Source organism: Amblyomma mixtum, chromosome 6 (genome assembly GCF_055824585.1).
Source record: "Amblyomma mixtum isolate Tamu chromosome 6, ASM5582458v1, whole genome shotgun sequence".
Lineage (NCBI taxonomy): Eukaryota > Metazoa > Arthropoda > Arachnida > Ixodida > Ixodidae > Amblyomma > Amblyomma mixtum.
The window spans coordinates 155,083,147-155,105,205 of record NC_143017.1 but is presented as its reverse complement, the minus strand read 5'-3'; the positions used below and the strand labels follow the sequence as shown (position 1 = coordinate 155,105,205).

Below are 22,059 nucleotides of genomic sequence, written 5' to 3'. Positions count from 1 at the left end.
CTGTGGGCTTGCCCGGAGCTGAAGCCGACAAGAATTCGGCACCTGGCGGCAGCGGATCTTTCGCCCAACAATAATGCTTCATGCACCACTTGGCCACAGGGACCTCATCATCATTCACTCCTTGGTTTCATTAGATCAGCGAAGCTTTTCTCATTTATTTAGGCATCCTCATGTATGATTACACACCGTTTTATGCCTCGAGGCAATCAACACCGCTTAAAAAAAAAGCTATCTGCGTAAAAAATGAGGCTGGGGGAGCCATACCTTCTCACATTGCTCGGGAATAGTAACCTGGGTCTCAGAAGACCATCAGCGGCTGTGGTAGAAACAGCCGCCTGCCAGTGCATTGGCGGACCGCTTAACCGCTACGCCATTGCGCCAGTAGAGGTATGAAGACTGGCAGCCATCCACCAATGTGACTCATTTTGCACAGTTACCTAGCCGCTATTGGAAAAGAATCACAATTACGGTAGCTTGGGGAGTGAAAAACAATGGACTCAGAATTGGAATAAATTAAGAGCTGGAATAGATTGGTGATCAAAAGAAGAATGCTGTCATATTCCCACCGCATCCATCCGTTTGATCGCCACTGAATTTTTCTTTTTTTTGTGGTGTGAATTAATGACAAATTAGCTGTTTAATCATTCCTTAACTGAACGACATTTGATTAGAAAGTAGAAGAAAAGACAACCACATGTCGCATGTAGGATCTCAACATGGCCTCGCATATCGCGTACGGTGCTCTACCAACTGATCCACGGCGGTGGCTGTTCTACCTTCTACTTTCTAGGGTGTTTCTGCTGCTGTGTGCTTCTTCACCTTGCAAATGTTCTCCAGCGCCACATTCAAAAACTGACGGACATTCTATTTCCGCCGCTGTGTTCTTTTTTCATATGGCTTCCTTATATATTATAGTGAAACTTCTATTCTAAGAGACACTCTGCCCCGTCTATGCGTTTGCCAGCCGCTGTGGAAACCGAAAAATCCGGATATAAAAAGATTTGGAGATGTGAAGCACAACCGGCGACAACAGAGCTGAAAGCGGTAGCAACCAGCCCACGCACAACAGCATATTCAATACAACCGGTAATACCGTCCCGTAAGTCGGTGCAGCAGCACACGGAATGAAATTGTGCTTCAGACTGATTGGTGCGCGTACCTCGGAAGTCTGGTACAGAGTCTATAGCTTTCTTGCTGCATGACTACAGGGCTTTTTGTTAGCTATTTTATATAAATGAACTCTTTCTTACAAATTCACTATCTTTATATTACATGTGCTTCAGGTATACGCTTATGGTGTCTGAGAGAAAATGTTGCACAGAACGTGAGTGTATTCGAACTTGCCGAACTTCAGATGACTGATAAATACGCATCCGAAGCAGCATGCAGCAAAAGAAAAACTGCCAATGAGACACGTAGAAAATCGCAAAAAAGAAGTCAAATGCCATAACTTCCGCGAACTCCATCAGTGCTATATAGCATTCGTACTATGCATGCAGCCTGCCCTTCCTCCCGACGCCTACACAGCTATGCCCTCTATTTGCAGACGCACAAATCGCGCTTTATACTGCAAGCACCCAAAGCTCGTACCGCGCTGGATTTTGTTGCACTCATGCAGACTCGATGTCGCCTCGTGTGCGCGCTGAAATTACCTTGATTTCCACAGAATGTAGTTTCTTCGTCATGACGGCTAGCCCAGAACTACTTACGCATAAGTCCCAAAAATATCTCCCTATGCCTCTTTGCATACCAGACAATAAACGAAGTTGGCGCTAAAAAGTAGCACATGCATAAAACATCGTGGAAGGGTTCAACATTAGAACGTATTTGAGATGTTAAAAGCCTCTCGGGACAATGCGGGCTAGCCTCACGCATGTAGTAAAAAAAAAAAATCAGACGGTTTCGCGTGGCCTAGCGCGGAATACCGTGCAGTAGCACTATTTAAATTTCGCAGTAAAGGTCCTTACGTTCTCTGAATGCGAAAGCATCCTTTGACCTAATGGCGTTTGACTGCAGTCTTTGGGTTAAAGGCCTTTTACCTGAAGGTTTTTAGCCGGAAGGCATTTACCATTAAGGCCTTCACTATAGAGGTCTTACCATAAAGCCTTTACCCTAAAGGCCTTTGACCGAAAGAATTTTCCCACAAAGTCCTTTAAGCCAAGGGCCTTTACCCTGAAGGAATTTACTTTGAAGGCCTTCACCTGGCAGGTTGCAAACAACCCGATGGGCAGATGGGCCGCCAACCACAAACAGGCTCCAGGGAACTACGTATGCCCGAATTCGGAAAATGCGCCTAGTCCTGCTACTGCCCTAAAACGGAACGACGACGACAGGCATTATACTCGTACAGTGGCATGTTCGGATTGAGGGCGAGGAATACGGCCCTTACATGATGGGAACACGGGGTACACCTCAGGGAGCGGTGTTATCACCGCTCCTGTTCAACATAGCTATGATGCACCTCCCAAGCCAACTGGCCCGGGTGGAAGGCATTCAACACGCGTTGTATGCAGATGACATTACAATTTGGACCACTGAGGGGAGCCTTGGGGACATGGAGGCCCGCCTTCAGCAGGCCGCTTCCATAGTCGATGCGTATGCCATTGACTGTGGGCTCCAATGTGCTCCAGCGAAGTCAGAGCTTTTGCATGTCAGAGCGAACCCAAAGGATAGGACAGCAATTCACATCTCTCTGCCAGGAGGTCCTATTAGAGAGGTCGAGGAGCTCCGTATTCTGGGCCTTTTCATTCACCACAGACTCAGACCGGACTCCACCATTCTGAAACTCAAGAGAGTAGGCGAACAGGTAGGGCGCATGATCCGCCGCGTTTCCAACAAGCGGGGCGGTCTGCGGGGCAGGGACGCGCTTCGGCTCGTCTATGCCTTCGTGACTAGCCGGATCCTCTACGCCGTGCCATATCTCCGCACTACTAAGCAAGACGAGGCGCGAATAGACGCCGTCATCCGCAAGGCAACTAAGCGAGCCCTGGATCTCCCGGTGGCTACCTCTAATGCCAAACTCAAGGCATTGGGGGTGCTAAACTCCTACCAGGAGCTGCGGGAGGCCCACCTCGTGAACCAATACACGCGGCTCATGCAGACGGCCCCTGGGCGCCGCCTGCTAAACCGCTTACACATCCAACACGACTGCACTCCAGAGGAGGCGGAGCGTATCCCAGTACTGTGGCGCCATATGCTCTGGGTCTCCCCGCTCCCCCGTAACATGGACACCGACATGCACGTAAACAGGCGACAAGCGCGGGCTCGGGCTCTTGAGAGACAACACGGCTCCCGACCCGGTGTATATTATGTAGACGTAGCAGGCCCATCGCCCACGGGATTTTACACGGCCGCTGTCGTTCACCAGGAAATGCACGTTGATGGACTCTCTTTTCGAGCCCCGAATTCAATGCGAGCCGAGGAAGTAGCGATAGCGCTTGCTGCCGCCCACGCCAATTCGAGAATCATCATTACGGACTCCCGAAAAGCATGTGATCATTACTTGGCAGGGGAGATCTCCCCCTTAGCTGCTTGCATTCTAAGACGGACTGCCACTGATCCAACACCCAAAAGAATCATTTGGGCTCCTGGCCACCAGGGCTTACGAGGTAATGAGGCCGCTGACGCGGCTGCCCGAGCGCTTACTCACCGGGCTCCTCATCCCAGCTCTTCTGGCTCGGAGACTAACCAGCCGCTGCTGCGATTCAAGGAAATTATAACGCATTATAGCGACATCCACCGCCTTTTCCCGGCCCCTGCAAAGGGGCTGAGTAAGAGGGAGGAGCGAACTTTAAGGCGCCTGCAGACAGGTACTCTACTCTGTCCTGCAATCTTAAAGCATTACGATCCTAACACGGATGGGCGATGCCCACACTGTGGGGAGACCTGTGATATCTTCCACATGGTGTGGGCATGTACTCAAAATCCCCACCTCCCCCCTTCCCCTACCCCTTCCAGAGAGGCATGGGAGACTGCCCTTCTCAACTGCTCCTCGCTTGAGTCCCAAAGGGCTCTGGTGAAACGGGCTAGAGACGGGGCATTGTCATGCGGTGTCCCGGACTAGGGACGCCGACCATGTAGCGTGGCCACTCTGTGGCTCCCAAACTCTATTTCAGAAATTAAAAGTTTTCACCACCACCACCTCCGGTTGATGTATCTTCATGCTGCATTCCTCTTGCACTGAGACTCTAGAGTTCTGTCCGTAGGTGTGGGAACTCTGTTCCATTTTTCTTTTACCGGCCGATGTTTACCGGTGTTTTCCAGGTAAAACCGGAAAGTACACGACTCGTTTACAAGCTCGAGCTGTTAATAGAGAAAGATAAAGAAGAAGAAGAAGCAATCCGCTGTGACAGCCAGTGCTACAAATGTCTTCCGTAGGGATACTGTTGAAGTACGGCTTTGAGCAAGCCGCTCGTACAGCTAGCATGTCCCACGCAGCTGCTACGCTGCTGCTCCTACTCTGCCTGGCGGTCCAGACCCCGGCAGACAGCACTTCAGTGAGACCGACTGGCAGGAGCCTGGCGCGTTTCACGAGGCAATTCTCTGCCCTACCAGACTACGACACCTACCGCTATGTGGAGCGCATCAGGTCTGAGCAAGCTCGAAGACTACCCGCGGACGACGGTGGCAACGCTAGCAGTCGCAAACCCTGGCTTCCCATTGAGTGGCCTCGCAGACCCGGCTGGCTCCTCATCAATGGCGACGGTGGACCTCAGGACCCTTCCGGGCCCGACTATGCCCACCAGCTGCTCCAGTTCATGCAGGACCACCAGGTGTGGCCACTACTTGGGTAAAACCGAACGCGCTGGCTGATTCAGATACATTTGGTCATTGGTGTACAGTTTGCATCCGACTGCAACGGCAGATGAGGTCCAAAACACAGCATTATTCTTAGGCACTTCTTGTCAAATTTACACGCCTTTTACGGTCACGCGTATACCCACTGCGTGCTGTTATCCTGCTTAAGTTTCTCAACCATTAACAAACTCTATGCAGCTGGGCTGGGCGACATGTTTCCGTGATTTGCGAGGCGGCACGAGACACACATCGTTGACCAAATTTTGACATAATGTATACATGATGCACCAACCATGAAATGTAGACATGGATTGCATTTGGCCATTGATATATCGCTAACGACTGCAAGTTATTTATAACCAGCGATGGGAAATTTCGCATAATTTCATTGATTGTTCAGCATTGGCCGTCTCTCATCTCGGCGTCATACCTTATCCCCAGCTGATCTTCTACATAGCATGTTCCAGCGTGTTGATGGCCGTGGTCTTACTGGTCACCCTGATGGCCCTGTACGGTGCGAGGCACGGATCGAGCTGGAAGACTCCTTGGTCGCGGAGGAAGCAGAGACCGTACGGAGGGTCGTACGCGCTGTTGGATCAGCGACCATTGCTGGCCGATAGAAGCTCGGCACTTGGCGAAGACGATGACGACGAAGAGGCGGCTGCCAGGCACGACGTGCACGAAGGCGTCAGAGCGGAGCGATGCGGTCTGCCCGGGCGCGCCTCAGGTTCGGCGGCCGGCTCCCTTTACGAGATCAGCACGTTGTCCGAGATCGGTGCAGGAGAGGGGGCAGCCACCTGGTCGGAGCCGGACGGTATTTCGGCACCGTTTCAGTTTGTCTGTTATGTGTGCTGTGTACTTTAAAGGTTTTCCCCTTTAAATGCGAAAACTTTGTTTGGCAAGCTTGTGACCCAGAAACTTTGAGATCATTACGGAGATCCGCATTGGAGCAATGCGAAAGCAAAACGTCCCCATACTATATCAACTTTCATGGCTATTCTGACGACCATGTACTATATCGACGTCCATGGCTATTGTGACTTCCAAGTGTAATTTGCGCGTGTAGTTAATGAACTAATTACAACTCATGAGCCAAATTTTTCCCACAGAAAGGTCTCATCGCGCACTATCTAACCCAAACAAAGTTTTGCACCTTTATTTTTACTAGACGACACAATCGTGCGGAGTTCTGATGACGCGACACAGCCATCTAATGCTTTCGCATTAAAGAGAAAGGAGCTGAAAGGAGGCAATAGCAGCAAGTCTGTTCGGTGGGCGTGAAATAACAGAATGCCGGCAGCTCTCAGCTGCGCTGAATTTAAAGGCAGCGTCTAAATTTCGAGATAAGGGCCTTAGTTGAACGGGTCGAACGAAAACGACAGACCCACTGCATCGAACAAGTCATGTATTTCCCGTGGCGAAATAATTTCTGATAATATGAACGATTCCTGCTCTGCACAATACTGTCCCTAATCGTCAACTTTTTTCTAATACAATACAAAAAAACACATGAAGCAGCATAACAAAAGCTGCGGCCACTTAGCGTTGAAGCAATGCATGTCCCTGCTGAATTTTCGGGGCTCTCTGGTGTGTTCAGGCACAAATCTCGCGCAGAAATTTCATGCCATAAAATAATGCATAACCAGAAGGTTAAAAAATTAATGGCGACTTGAAGGCAAACTATAACTTAAATTATGGGGATGAATTATGGCATCCTCAATAGGATCAACTGATTTTCTTTGAAAATGACCTTTAAACGCAGCCGACTGCTATTCAGTTCACAAGCACAAGCGTCAAATGAACGACATTGAAACTACCCGCGTCACAGAGGGACGTTCCCTTTAGGCTGAGTGCACCTGCGCAAGCATGATAAAAAACCATTCTTTCACTGCACTGGTAAGAAAAAAAAAGAATAGCTAGAATGCAGAACAATGCATCCAAGCACCCAGTGTGGTTACTACAAGACAAAGACTTTTTTTTTCTTTATTGTACTACAAGACAAAGACACTGCCAGTTATCGACCAATCAATCAATCAATCAATCAATGAAACAAACGATAAGTCAAATAAATCAATCTATCAAATGAAGATCTGACCTTGAGCACGGGCTTCGTCACTCGTTGGTACAAAATAAAGATAAGAGAACTACACGTAATGGCATTCGCCCTAACGTGTCAGTCCATCAGCAGCTCATTTTCTCACTTTTCTGAGGTAATTTACACGCCTTTTGGATTTCGTTTTTTTTTTTTCTGCTGTCAATGATCGGGATTCTGGGGTGGCTCCTCAACATTCTCTTCCTAAACGAGCGCAACGGTGCGAAGCAGAGCACGACAATTTTCGTATGAGACATAATGCTCAGTGAAATTTAGCGCCTTACGATTGCCGTCATGTCTAAAACATGCCATAACCTTTTCTTGTTTTCAGAGCCAGCCGAAGGCCTCTGGAAGTCCGAACAAGCTGTCAAACGGGTAACGTCCACAGCAATTATGGCACCTGAAATACACTTCTTGAAATACTAACGTTAGAGCTTGCGTATACAGTCGAAACCAGAATAATTGAATTCAAACGGGATCGCGAAACAGTCCGATATATCAGTAATTCGTTATTTCCCAAGCTGGGAGTAAATAGCTTATGTGTAACCTAGAGGCAGAAATACACTGCAGACTGCTAGTGGCCCACTTCTTGCAGGGACGGGCCGCACTCCGGCATAGTGGCGACTCACCACTCGCTAGGGTGTTTCCGGGCCTAAGCTGTTTTGCATCGAATCCAAAGAGCATGGTGCCTTGCAAACAGCCAATGCCAATCTTTAGATGTCTATTTCAGTTGCCAGTACACTATATCTGAATAGAAAGATCACTAATTAAAACCAAGCTACAGTTGGTTGCCTAAACTCGAGTGTCACAGCTAGGCTCTAGGGGTGAGGTTGGCTTCGCTGTATGACAGATATGTGGCGAGGATAATAAATAGTCTAAAAGAGAGAGGGGCAGCCTTAAAGGGCCACGGACCAGGGTCCGGACATTTTTGAAAAACAAGCCCACTGCATAGATGAGGCATCGAAGATAACCTCTGCAAAATATTAGAGCCATGCGCGCCCCGAAAAGCTGCGATAATTCAAATCAAAGCCCGTTCGTTCTTTCCTTCCTTCAAAAACGGGCCCGGCCCACTACTCTGCACCCCGCTGACGTCAAGGGTGGCTACTTTCGCTAAAGGCACTCCATTGGTGCATCGTTCTGACTGACGGGAGAAGGTTGGGCGTAGCCTTGGCGTCGCGTCGTCTGCACAAGGCTTTCCGCAGCGCCTTCTGTTCTGGCTCATGCCTACAAACCCGCATGAAGGAACAAAAAAAAAAACTGCGGAGGCAGCGTGCGGCGACAGCCTTGAACCCTAGCCATAAAAAGTAAAAAAATAGTAAAACTGAGGGAGTTGGTTCGCCCCCCCCCCCCCCCTCCCCCCCCGCGCCGTGATCACGTCACGAGACGCTCTGCGTGCGCGCTCCCTTCTCAGTTTCTTTTCTTCTATGCGAGCCCCCCAAAACAAGGTTTTAATTAGTAGTGCAGCAGAGCCTTTCCCTCGCTCGCCCACATGACCGCTCCGCACACACACCCCTTATCTTTCGTGCATCTTGCGTACGCCTTGACTCCAATGAATGACATATGCTTTGGAGCGGAGAAAAGACACAAACACACAGAACACAAACACGCATGGAGAAAAGCAAACGGGCGGTTGCCGGGTCCGCGCTTCGCCGTGTGTTTCGAACACAACCGACTTCCGCCCCTCCGCTCGTGAAACGGTGGGGAGGCCTAAAAGAAAATGAAAAGGTGGCTCGTTAACTGGGAATGACAAACAGATGTATGAAAGGATGCGCTCGCTAACAAGTCTAGGTGGTCGAGCCGATCGCGCCTCTCGATCGTTCAGTGTGCGGAGAAAATGCAAAAACCAAGAAAAGAATTCTATTGAAGGCGGGGCCATGACGTCGCCCTGTGACGCACTCCACAGACACCACGCCTCCGGCTTACACCGGAGAACGAAGGGGTGATTTTGCCTTGCCGAGCCTACTCGACGAGGAGCGGGAGAGAAGAATTTCGAGGAGGGAATGGAAGGAGAGGAGGCTCGCTCAAAGAGAGGTAGAGAGTGTCTGCTGAGCTGGGGTGGTCAGTTGCCCTTTAAGCACTCCTGAAGTTCACTTCGTCACGCGATTTCACAGCGCTAGCGCTGCCAACAAGTGTTCAAGTCCGCGTAGCCGACCGGTCCCCCGAGCGCAAAAAGTGATCAAAGAGCGCCGCTACGAGAAGCGCCACTGGCACGGTCGCGATATATGTAACGACCAGCGTAATTGGAGCCCGATATACTGACTGGATTCCAAGAGAAGGCAAGAGTAGCAGGGGGCGGCAGAAACTTAGGTGGGCGAATGAGATTAAGAAGTTTGCGAGGATACAGTGGCCGCAACTGGCAAAGGACAGGGTTGATTGGAGAGATGGGAGGGGCCTTTGCCCTGGAAAGGGCGTATTCATGCTGATGATGATGATACTTTGCGACTTTTCTATAATTACACACATCTTATTCAAGAGTATATTATGTGTGTTCCATACATCCAACAAGGCGAAACAACCGATTTCGACGTATCCGGGCTCGACTGTGGCAGCTTGAAGAATACCCAATTTCTAGCCAAAAAAATTCGCGTGGCTACGCCATGTATAGTCATTTATTCTTTTTTTTTCTGTGAACAATTTTCCTTTGCTATATAAATCAAGGACATTAACTTTTGAATGCGCTAGTATGAGCTCACTTATTTCCAGATTAGAAGGAGGGACTTAAGGTAACTGTAGCCGGTGGTCGTCTAACTACTAGCCTAGAGCTAATTTCTGAGCGGTAATGTGATAGCTCTGCTCTCTGCTGGAACGAAACTATCACTCAGAATAACAAACGTTGCCATGCTTCCTGTCGCTTTAATGATGACTGCGCTTGGCGTAAAGGCGAATCGCAGAAATTCTTTACCTGCCAACACAGCCAAGATTTTGGCTTCATGCTGTTTCCGCACGTTTCCTTCTTTCGCTCCGTGAAGGGGTACTGAAAAAAGTTTTTTGTTCTTCATTCGATTTTGGGTCTCCATTTGGGTTTCTGTCCGGTTGTATTTTTTTTTTCTGTATTCGACTTTTTAGCGCACCACATTTTTTTCAAAACGATGTACGAACTAGCCCGCCAAAAAGTTACTACGCAAGCACTGGTTGTTCCCGTGAGCATCCACTTTGACGTCACAGTTATTAGGGAAAGTTTACCTTGACGTCACTCGATGCGGGTGGAAGTGCCCAGTGGGTTCTCGAACTTCTCGAACAGTGTTCAAAATCATATTAAATTATGTTCCACTCAACGCCTGCGACTTAACCTTGACACAAGGCATTCTTTAAGATCTTGAAACAAATCATAATTCTTTGCGTACAAAATTTTGGGTCTGTACCTCTTCAAATACCGTAGAATTGCCACTTGACGTCTCCAGCTGACTCCAGGATTCACGCGCGGTGGGAGCTAGCACATTATATTACTCTTTGCAAAAATTGCAGATCGCATGTTTCAACAAGCCCTACCAATATTACTGTAAAAAGCGTGCTTGAAATGGAGTGAGTCTTTTTCAGGAACATCCTGTGCATTTGAGGGAAAGCGTGTCACAGCATGACAGGAGAGATTGAGACCAGTTATCGTTTCGCATGCTTGCAATACACCAGTTTTCTGTTTTCTTTTCTTCTTGAATTTTTAGAATTCGATTTATTTTCCCATTTCGTTTTCCTGATATGACTGCCAAATGACTAACTCATTTGTCATTGACCACTGATATAAGTTATCACTCCCCCCCCCCCACACACACACATAGGGGCCTTTAAGAGCTAATAAACGATGATGATTTCTCGCTTTGATATATTACCCTTTTTTAATGAGTTGAATCATTTTCTGCGTGTTCTTTCGAGCTTTGTAGGTGACTATGCATATTTTGCATTTTTGAACAACTTTGGTTTGCGTGAATCATTTACATTAACTGTGGCTGTCAGGTTTCGTTTTTCTGCAGGCTCCTTTTCCAAGAATAACAGCGTTCGATTTAACTAGTCTATTCACTTTCGCTTGCAACCCCCCCCCCCCCCCCCCCGCGCACGCACACGCACACGCGCACGCGCACGCACGCGCACGCGCACGCGCACGCACGCACACACACACACGCACACGCACGCACACACACACACACACACACGCACGCACGCGCGCGCACACACACACACACACACACACACACACACACACACACACACACACACACACACACACACACACACACACACACACACACACACTTGAAATGCCCTAAATGAATTCCTCAATCAATTAATCACTCCCTCGCACTGCACTGTGTTTCTCTTGCAGCCCATCGAGGTATTCCCAGGCAGGCTGCTGGACATGTGCAACCAGGAATCCCCGCTCACTTTCCTCGCCTTCCTGCCTAGCGGGTGAGAAGTTAACGCTGTAATAGGGGAATTCTTTTTAATCTGCGGACGCGGCACTATTGATGCACCCTCGGTGCCTTCTGAGGCCAGGGCCCAGTCAGGAGGACCAGTCACCTCCTTCTGTCTTGCCTCAAGGACAAGAATTCTATAACATAAGAGTAGCGCAAAACCAGGACGACGGACACAAGGGGAGAGAACACACACCAACAACACAGGCGCTAACTTCCGACTGACGAAGAAAACCAAACCCAACCAAGTGAACGGAACCTGAGCAAAAGTAGCGCATGCGCTGACCTAAGATAAAAAATTGAAAAAAGATGCGAAAAATGCGATAAAAAATGTGAGATCACGGATGTTTTGAACCCAAGAAGGCCAGCTCTCGTTTAGACAAGGAAATGGACGGAGTACTAACGCAGTTATCTTGTAAGGCAGCAATCTGTGCAGCTTCCACAATTTCGCGAGTTAGCTTATCTCTACTCTTAGCAACGACTGAGCATTTGTCCAAAAAAGGCACGCACTTGCAATCTTTGCAGTGCAAAGCTATATTGCTGCCGGTATAAGTCTTCATGTTATTATTGTACTTATACCGGCAGCAATCTAGCTTTGCACTGCAAAGATTGCAAGTGCGTGCCTTTTTTGGACAAATGCTCAGTCGTTGCTAAGAGTAGAGATAAGCTAACTCGCGAAATTGTGGAAGCTGCACAGATTGCTGCCTTACAAGATAACTGCGTTAGTACTCCGTCCATTTCCTCGTCTAAACGAGAGCTGGCCTTCTTGGGTTCAAAACATCCGTGAACTCACATTTTTTATCGCATTTTTCGCACCTTTTTTCGATTTTTTATCTTAGGTCAGCGCATGCGCTACTTTTGCTCAGGTTCCGTTCACTTGGTTGGGTTTGGTTTTCTTCGTCAGTCAGAAGTTAGCGCCTGTGTTGTTGGTGTGTGTTCTCTCCCCTTTTGCCCGTCGTCCTGGTTTTGCGCTACTCTTATGTTATGGATCAGTACCGACTTGCCCAAATTTCCACCCTGGTGAAACAAGAATTCTGTACTACTTTAATAAACAATAAACTTTGATGCAATAAAAGGAAAACGAATAGGACAGCCCAATTCGTAACCGGAAGGAAAAGTGCGCTTGAAAGCGACTGAACCTTTATTATCTTTCAAGAGCCGCTTCGCGCCGGTGTCAGCGCTGTTATCACATTTCTCATAGAAGCCACTACTACCAATTCCTGTGCCAGGTGATGTTCGTAGTCCTTGGACATGTTCGACTTGATACGCTAGCAGTGCGAACTTACGATGGCATTGCCGATAGTGTCGATAGAGCAATGTTGGAATTGCAGATGGTCGACGAGTTTCACTATCTTCCCTCATGTGCCGTGGCAAGTTTCAAGAATAATTTCCGAAAGATGCGGAATGCCTGATTCTAGTAGCTTGCTAAGAAACGATGTATAGATTTTTGTCCATGGCCCTAATTCAGGAATTGATTCCCGTCTGGTGGTGCAGGAGCCAGAGGCGTTGCAAGTGGCTTGCCCGCGGCCGCCATGGCGAGGTCTTCGAGGTTGTCTCGCTGGTCAGGAGGACCGTCCTCAAGGTGGTGCCAGTCCCGGCCGACTTCTCCAAGCACCGGGTCGATGCCATAGCCGCTGCCATCGAGTGTAGCGTGTGAGTGAGATAGTCTCGCTCGTACATGCAGGGAGGCGATGACTACTGCAAGACAACAAATTCAAGTGCTTCATGCAGGCGCGTAACCAAGCTGGAAAAGTTGGAGGGAGAGGAGAAGGAACCTGCCTCTCGATTTGAAATTAAGCTCAAACCTCCTTAAACCTCCATGCAGTGCCATATTTCTTGTTGAGCATGCGTTGGCCTGCATGCCCCCCCCCCCCCCCCCCCCCCCCGCGCAGTTATGCAAAATGTGTCACGGTGGACAACCCACGAAAAAAAAAAGAAACATCACTTACAGTGCGGATACTTCTAAATTCAAAGGGAAAAATTAATGGTGTTAAAGGTTGCACGCTCCCACAAAAAGCTGTGACGATTCAACGTAAACGTACAAATTTTTTTGACACTAGTGTCGACATGGTTCCCTCGATAACATAATGTGCTGTCAAGCTGTCAAGTGCTAGTATATGCATAATGTACTTGGAAGCCTTGAACAAGGCAAGGTGCATCATGAGAAAATCTACTTAACAATTAGAAAAAAAGTGGTCCCTAACCCAAAACACACCGAAGTAATTGCAGGGACTAAAATTTGCCACTGGCCCCGCTATCTTTCCGATTATCCGGCACTGTTCTGACTTCGCAAGTGACCGTTTCTCCGTTTACTTTTCAGCAAGCTCAGCATGCTTAGACATGGAATGCGCTACCGGACACCCAATTTCATCGAAGTGCAAAGGTCGGTGTGTTTGCCATTCTGTCCATCTTAGTCAAGCCTCAGTTTGTCTAGTACTCCAGGCTTTTGAAGTGTCTGGTAGACAACGCCACCTTTATTTCCTTTTCCGTTGATATTCGGTGGATTTTGACGTGCTCTGTATGAGCGGCGCGTCAAACGCATGTGGTCACTACCACGCAGAATCGCTTGCGTCTTCGACCAGTTCCCGAAGCGGCTGCTGAGTGGAGACGGAAGCCTCGGATCTAGAGACTCCCTGGCCGAGAGCCTGCACTCCGAGGGAGCCGGTAAGGTCGACACCGAGCGTCTATGATTCCCGTGATGACTCCGACTAATGGAAGGGTTTTCAGATCGCATCTGCGGAGCTTACTTGCGCACACGCTGGGACTTAACTCTGTGAACATTGCATCGTCGCACTATACTCAGACATACCTGCAGCCCGCAACACGTCCGGCGGTAGGAAGTGCGAACACGGCGCACTATCTATATCGGCCCTCAACTTTCTGTTGCAATGCAGCACAGGCTGGACACGAAAGGGGGGAGGGGGGCGGGGGGGGGGGGGGGGGGGGAGACGGGCCTTTGTCCCCGTGTCGTGGTGTGTGAGGTACTTCAGCCCTCAGCGCTATAATGACCCCGCACCGTCTCTTCAGCTTTCCCCGTCATCCGTTCTTACCCATAGCCCGAACAACGAACAACCCACTCTTCACGCCACGGGGTCAAAGGCCCGTCTGTTTCCCATTCCTGCTTAGTCTCTGCTGCGATGCCACAGAAAGTTGACCACGAGTATAGAGGTGCTTGAGGTCTGCGGTTAGTTCCAGTGCACTTTCCGGCACACAAACTGCCAGCCTTCAGATAGCGTCTACGCGACTTTGCACTAAATTAGCCTCACATAATATGGTACCTTAAGAATTGGTGCGACGAAGCCATAAGGACTAAAAAAAAATTAAACGTGCACAGAAGCACTGCGCAGAGTCGCACCTTTATAACATTGACAGCTTGCAGCCATTTGTTTCAACGAGGCAGCAGAACATCGGAACGCCCGCATTACTCAGTCGTGCAGTGGCACCTACTATCAGCGGGTGTTCTTTACATATAGCCGAAAAAACTGGTACCAAAAATACAGCTTTAGCTTTATATGGCTTCCAGTTTATCCGCAAAGAGATTTACATTGTTTTCTTACAGCGGAGTTTTCGTGTATGCGTAGACTTTTTCTACGTATATTCCCTCAGTAACAACAAACAATGTCAGCAACACATAATGCCTGCCAGAAAATGTGCGCCTTGGCGTTTCTACAGCATGAAAAGTTTTACTGCAAGGTTTTTTCAACTATTGGATTGAGTGTTGGAAATTCTGCCCAAACTACGTAGCCGCTACTCTTCGCGTCTCTTCAAAGTAGGGCGGAGCTCATGGAATATTTTGCTAGTTCAACTTTTTTCGAGAAGTAAATATATCACTCTCCTCATTTCTTCTTTATTTTTCAGGCACGAATCAATGCTTCCCAACCCGGCATTTCATCGTGTTCGAGCTTTCTTATGCCGGCAAGCCACTGTCGCATATAACGGTGCGTTGAAACATTGCTAATGCTTTTTTCGACCTTATACAATAGAATGCAACATTCGACTTCGTGCTCATAACAAGTTCGTTGGTCTTGTGACAGTCCTCTTAAAGTAAATGTGACAAAGCTGCTAAGGGTAACGTCGTAGATACTGAAAAGAAGAAATAATCGGGGACTTCGGCAATTAGATATGAAAATGTGAAGGGCATGAATGCACTGTTTGCCGAAAGACCGGAAAAACCAAAACAAAATTCGTGAAAGTACCTTAACCTGCCACACAGCCAGCCAACGCTGCTCGCAAAATGATATAAAAAATTCGTCCTTGCAAGCCACTTACTGTGTATCTGAGGCATATTCACGCCGTACTTTCTGCTACTATCTATGGGCAACGTCATAGTGAGAACAGACAACTCAGCAGTTGACTGCTTGAAATACAATGCGAAAAGCTTGAACTCCCGAGGAATGGACACGAAGGATTCTGGACAGTTGATGTCCAGCGTTGATGGTTTCTATCTCTTGCGTTTTTGCCTTTGACGTATAGCCCCGGTAGTATTTTGCAGCTTATGGTCGACAAAGTTACTTTCGTCTCATGCGATAGCACCCGCCGTACAACAGGCGCGAACACTTCAGAGCTTGACAAATAACTCAGCAGGGTGGAGGTGACGTGGAGGTAACAAGGGCGGTGAAAAGAGACAGGAATACGAACACCGCGTTTTTGTTGCTCTTGTCTTTGAGGCTACATTGTCTCTGCACTGCTTTTTCGCATTGTTTTACTGACTAGCCAAACCTACCACTACCTCTACTGATTAGGTCCCAAAAAGGAAACTGCACTAAACTCTCGCACAAGCGGCCCGTCACAGACGTTCTCTTCGAAGGAACAACTAGCTACCATGTATGCTCGCAATAAAGCAGTGCAGAAACACATGCAAAATGTTCAGTGCAACTGCTTCAGAAATGCATTCCCATCGGTTACCAAGTAAGCTTTACAAGTCCTTACAACTTTACACGCCTTCCTCCCTCCCCCATCTCTGATTTACACCGACCCGTCTCTGTCGCTGTCCGCCACAGCTTCGGAGCGCGGTCCAGGGCCGGAGCCTGGTACTGCAGGCCTCGTGCTGCGTGGCTGTGGCCGAGCGCGCCCTTGGCTTCCGACTGGTGGGCGCAGGCACGGACAAGCTACTGGTCGCGTTCACTGATGCTGCCAGCCTCGAGTACTGCCTACCGGACAGGTCTCCCCTTTCCGTGGACAGCGCGGGTCTCAGGGCGCACCTGGCAGGATGCCTGTCGTTCGCGCTCGGACCAGGCGAGTATGAACACGGGCATTTTCTTGCGAAGTGTAACTGGACAACAGGATACTTCATTGCGGAGTATTCGCCAAGTGCAGCCCGTACAGAAGCAAGGTTTGAATCCATATTTATGGACCTCGGCGACTGAAGAGTGTCACAGGCGCTTGCCTAAAGAGGATAACAAACCGAAGAGAATACGTAAATTTAAATATCAAGTCAGTAATTTTTTACCTTAAAACCCAAAAATGAATACGCGGCGTTAAGAATGAAGTGAAGGAAAATGCACGGGCCTGTCGAGTCACATCAAGTGGCCAACTGTGTATCACTGCCTCGTGAGGTGTTGAAGAGAACTGAAAGAATCAAGAGGCGAGAGCAAGAGATAGATTAAAGAAAAAAAAAATAAAGTTGGTTTTGAGCAAAGAAAAGGGCACAGTAACACTCTCACTTCTGGGTGGACATCTCAACTGTGCCCTGAGGGAAATTATGAAGGAGGGATTTAAAGAAACAAGAGGGCTCAGAAATAATTTCTACCACCCGGGGCTATAAAATAAACTGACATCGCACAGCATAGCGCTTTTGTTTTACGCCTCTATCCAAACGTGGCCGCCGCGGCCGGGGTTGCGCTGTGTAAATGGGGAGAGCTCGCCGTACCCAAATTTTAACGCGATAGTCCCGTTCAGTGATTTATGGAGAAACCACTGTCCTTGGAGTCGGGAGCCGGGCACGCTACACCTCTACAAAACTGAAGAACGTTTGTTCAGCGGTATAAATGGAGGCCTTATACGAACACCTTACACTCCACAATAGGAGAATTACATTACAAGAACACTTAGTTAATTAGGATCACTATTTAGAGTCACCAATAAATATGGACGGCGATGTGTAATAAAGCACTGTGTCATGGCAAGAAACGTGTCGGTGTTATAAAGAGCGTCCTGTTGATACTAACTGGCAACTTTTTAAAACCGAACTGCTCCGTCTAATCGCAAAGTACATCCCCACTATCACAATAACAGAGCGTGCACAGTCGCCATGGTTCAATTCTGTACTAAACCGGTTGAATAACAAGAAAAAAAGGCTCTTTCGCATTGCAAAGCATTCTAACAACGACGCTGCATGGGATAAGTATTTTCGCGCCGCCAGCGAGTACAAAAAATCTTTATATACCGCCAAACACAACTTTTTCAACAACACTCTGCCCTCTATGCTGCGTAACGACCCAAGACGGTTCTGGAAAACAATCAATCCTTCAGTTTCAACCAGTATTTCTTTGTTCCATAACGACGGCTGCAATGTTCCTGAACACGAAGTTGCTGGTGTACTAAACGATGCATTTTGCGCTGTCTTTACCAATGAGACACTTGTGCACCTCCCTTCACCCCCGAATTATGCTCATCCTCAAATGTATTCCATAACCTTCGACCCGTTCGGTATCTCTAATGTAATCGACAAACTAAAAAATTCATCCGCCGTGGGAACAGATGGCATTAATGCCAAAGTGCTTAAAAATACTAAACAAGTCAGTAGTTTTGTTTTGTCACTCATATTTCAGCAATCGCTAGCTAGTGGTGCCATTCCTGCTGACTGGAGGATTGTGAAGGTCGTTCCTGTCTTCAAAAAAGGTAACCGTTCATGCCCCACCAACTACAGACCAATATCTATCACAAGTGTTCGTTCAAAAATCATGGAGCATATTATCTACTTTCAGGTTGCATCTTTCCTTTCATCGGTCAACTTTTTCCACCCCAATCAGCATGGCTTCCGTCAAGGCCACTCTTTTGAATCACAGCTTGCTCTTTTCCTTCATGATATTCACACCAACCTTGACCTTAATACACCCACTGACGCATTTTTTTTAGATTTCGAGAAAGCATTCGACAAAGTATCGCATCGTCACCTGCTACTCAAACTGTCATGCCTTAATTTAGACCCTTGTGTGCTCATCTGGATCAGCAGTTTTCTAACCAATCGTCTCCAGTTTGTTGTCGCCAACTCACATTCATCCGCTCTCTCCCATGTCCGGTCGGGTGTTCCTCAAGGTACTGTTTAGGCCCCGTTCTTTTCCTAATTGATATTAATGATCTGCCAAATAACATGTCATCGAACATACGCCTGTTTGCCGACGACTGTGTGATTTACCGCTCCATAAATAACCAATCAGATGTTGCCGTCCTACAGAACGACCTCGTTAAAGTGCAAGAGTGGTGCGATACCTGGCTCATGAAACTAAATGTCAATAAAACCTTTTTAGTCTCTTTTCACCGCCGACGTAACTACTCACCTCCCAACTACCTCCTTTACGATTGTCCCATAACTCAAACCGACAATATTAAGTACCTAGGTGTCCATATCTCCAGTGACCTATCCTGGCACAGTCATGTTACTAATATAGCTAACTCAGCCAATCGCGTCCTTGGCTACTTACGGCGTAACTTTTCCTTAGCACCCCCTTCCGTCAAGCTAATTGCCTATATATCACTTGTCCGACCTAAACTAGAGTACGCCAGTTCTATATTCGATCCTCACCAAACCAACCTGTCGAATTTACTGGAATCTATTCAAAATCGCGCTTCGCGATTTATTCTTTCAGAGTACTCATATCGCGCTAGTGTAACTGGACTAAAATCTCGACTTGAACTTCGAAACCCTAGCATCCCGTCGTCAACTAGCTCGCCTTTCTCTTTATCATACATTTTTTCACAGCTTGCCACCGAACAACGCACTCATCCGCCCAGCCCATCGTTTATCCCGTCACAGCCATCTCAGAGCAGTCTACCCCCAGCGCGCCCATACCACAACGTTCCAAAAATCATTTTTCCTCCGTACTGCCCTGGACTGGAACGACCTTCCCGGCCATATCGCTTCCCTTGAAGATCTTCAACAATTCAAGACTGCCATCGAAAATCATTTTTTTTGTCATAACTGCCGTACTCCCCGCCCACCCCTCATGTAATACCCCTTAAATGGGGCCTTTGAGGACTTAATAAATGAATAAATGAAATGAAAATGAAATGAAAATGTGCTTCAGGAGACCCCCAAGCGACCGTAGGGACCATTGAGCACTATAGCGTCACACTCTTAAGGTGAATTTAATAGTTAGTTATAAACTTTACTATTCCTTTTAAATTATTTTCTTAGTTGTTTGTTTTGTTTTTTTCCTTTCATGCGTATTTATACTGAACTTTGCTTTATCATTTCACTCACACAAGCAAAGCTCTAAGATGTTGAAAGGAAAAGCACGTGGCCTGCAAAACGCAAAACCATCTCGTGATAACTGCACGCGTCATCGACGAGGTTACGCGCAAGCGCAGTAAGGCGAACAGTGGTAATGAACCGTGAGCGCATCCATCACTCGAGGGAACAAGTGTGCGAACCACGCTGACTGTGCAGGCCGCCGACATTCATAATGAAATTGAGTCACCGCTAATAAAAGTAGGAGACTGTGCCGTCATCCTGCATCCTCGATCGCGCTAAGCTGCTCAAACACTAGGGCGGCTCAGCTGCCCTTGCTTTTTTGTCCTCTCAAACACTTCCTTTGACAGTAGACTTTCAGTGCACATTTACTGACAATCAACCATACCTGAGAATTTACGAGAATTTTCCTCACTCGCCTTGTTACTGTTAGCTTAAAAAAACGTCTTCATGGAAACGGCTTTCTCGCCCCATCAATTTAAAGCATTGTCCCTGAAAAGCCGAACTCACTCCCTTCTCACCACTGCTGCCTATGTCGCTCTGCGCACGCGCATAACTTCGGCGACAACGCAGATGGCAAGTGAGTGTTTCACATGTGGAGTGTTCCTATGTTCCTATCAAAATGTTGTTGGGTGGGAACTCTGGGCTCATTACGTGTAAATCCTTCTTTCACCGCAGAGGCAGACTCGGACGAAGACTCGGCGCTTCACAACACCACGTTCGGGAGCGCTTTCTCAAACTGCAGGTACAAATCTGTCGTAAATGATGAACTCTTGTTTCAGCACAAACTATTAACAGAGCTATGTTGTGTAATGATGAGGCTCACCTATGTGTAAAAGGGTCATGATAATGTGCAAGGGATTTAAGGGGGGAGTTTATTTAAACGCGTTATCATCGTTTACATGAAGTGCAAGGGTTTAAGGGCGGAGTTTATTTAAACACACTGTCGTGTTTTACATGATACGAGTGATGTGACAGTTCCTTTTGATGACGTCATTTTATGCCCTAGAGTGGTGGTTTGGGCATCTTGGTCTGGATGCATGACTAAAGGAGGCAGCGCTAAAAGACGAGGCCGAACACAGAAGCTGTCAGGAGAGATTGTTGATTGTTGAGAGAGGTTGATTGTTGAGTTAGCTGGTGCGTGAGAGCTTAAAACCAGCAGCAGAGAAGAAACAGATACAAGAAAGAAACACACAGACGTGGACGAGGCGCCAAACTACCAACAATTTATTATGAGTAACTAGCAGGTTTGTAAATGCCAGCTAAAACCCACGTGACACCAGAAAAAGTTATAGCTGACAGGACAGGCACCGGATACCAAAATTTTATCGAGAGCAATGAGCAACTTTTTTTAACACCAGCCAAAACCCACATGACACCAGAAAAAACTAAAACTTTTTCTGGTGTCACCTGGGTTCTGGCTGTCATTAAAAAAGCTGCTCGTTGCTCTCGATAAATTGTTGGACGTTCGGCACACCTGTCATGTCGGCTTCTGCGTTCGACTTCGTCTTTTCGCGCTGCTTCCTCTAGTCATTTTACGCGCTCGATGACCACAAGATGGGACAGGGGAATCTGTTCATGGCAGATGACACTGTAAAATACGAGCCATGACATTCATTCAATAGCTGGAATTGTAACATTATTGTTGTTTGACTCCACACAGCGGCCCTGGTGCGCAGCGCTTCTACGGCAACGTCATGTGGCTAGGCGCCGTGCTGGACTGCGTGGTGCGCAAGCTGCGCGAAGAGGTGCCCGAGTCCCGGGCACGCAACGAACGCGCCATCTTGGAAGAGCTGCTCTCCTGGCAGGGCCGCCTGAAGCGGTGCGGCTCTGCCGGAGAGTTCGTCGCCTCGCTGGGCCTTTGAGGACGACGACGACGACGCCGCTGGCCCTTTACGGACTTCCCCATCATGCCTCAACTTCCTTATCGGCCGCGATAAAACCTCCAGTCTTTTGGTTATCGCACCAAGGCCTGACCTTGCCAGTAGTCAGCTCTGAGGGTACAAACTCGGAGGCAAATATCAAGCTTCGGAATTGATTGTAGGCAACGCAGCGAGCACGTGGAAAGAAAACTGAAAGGAGTAACCTTCTAAGAGGCAGAAAAAGATCAGAGCGGGTTGAAGGACATATGCACTACTCTTCGATAAATCTGCAGTATTGAAGGATACAAATCTATGTAAGCAGTAGGTAAAGCACGCAAAGTTTTTTTTGCGTTACCATTTTAACTAGTGAGGTAATCAGCAATTAAATTTTAGGCTGCTCCTCACCGCACCAGAGGAGCGCGGAAAAGGTTGGTATGACGTTACGGTCGATGAGATTTCAAATTTTCGCTGCCGTCATCCATACCCTGCCGTGCG

General features: G+C 47.9%; 1 protein-coding gene across 1 annotated transcript; it reads left to right on the top strand.

The window, feature by feature from the left end:
- Positions 1-4,424: 4,424 nt before the first annotated feature.
- Positions 4,425-21,567, top strand: LOC149340890 (uncharacterized). The gene is made up of 11 exons (XM_089551199.1): positions 4,425-4,772; positions 5,239-5,611; positions 7,221-7,264; positions 11,205-11,287; positions 12,787-12,945; positions 13,613-13,675; positions 13,853-13,956; positions 15,151-15,230; positions 16,293-16,527; positions 20,381-20,447; positions 21,366-21,567. Exons 1-11 carry the CDS (start codon positions 4,425-4,427, stop codon positions 21,565-21,567), a joined length of 1,758 nt encoding a protein of 585 aa, XP_089407325.1.
- Positions 21,568-22,059: the final 492 nt, after the last annotated feature.

What these genes read in the sequence shown, in the direction of transcription:
- LOC149340890 (XM_089551199.1), top strand. Translation starts at nt 4,425, where the DNA reads ATGTCCCACGCAGCTGCTACGCTGCTGCTCCTACTCTGCCTGGCGGTC. An exon ending in AGTTCATGCAGGACCACCAG is followed by an intron (nt 4,773 to 5,238) that starts GTGTGGCCACTA and finishes CCTTATCCCCAG; the next exon opens with CTGATCTTCTACATAGCATG. An exon ending in AGCGCTTTCTCAAACTGCAG is followed by an intron (nt 20,448 to 21,365) that starts GTACAAATCTGT and finishes GACTCCACACAG; the next exon opens with CGGCCCTGGTGCGCAGCGCT.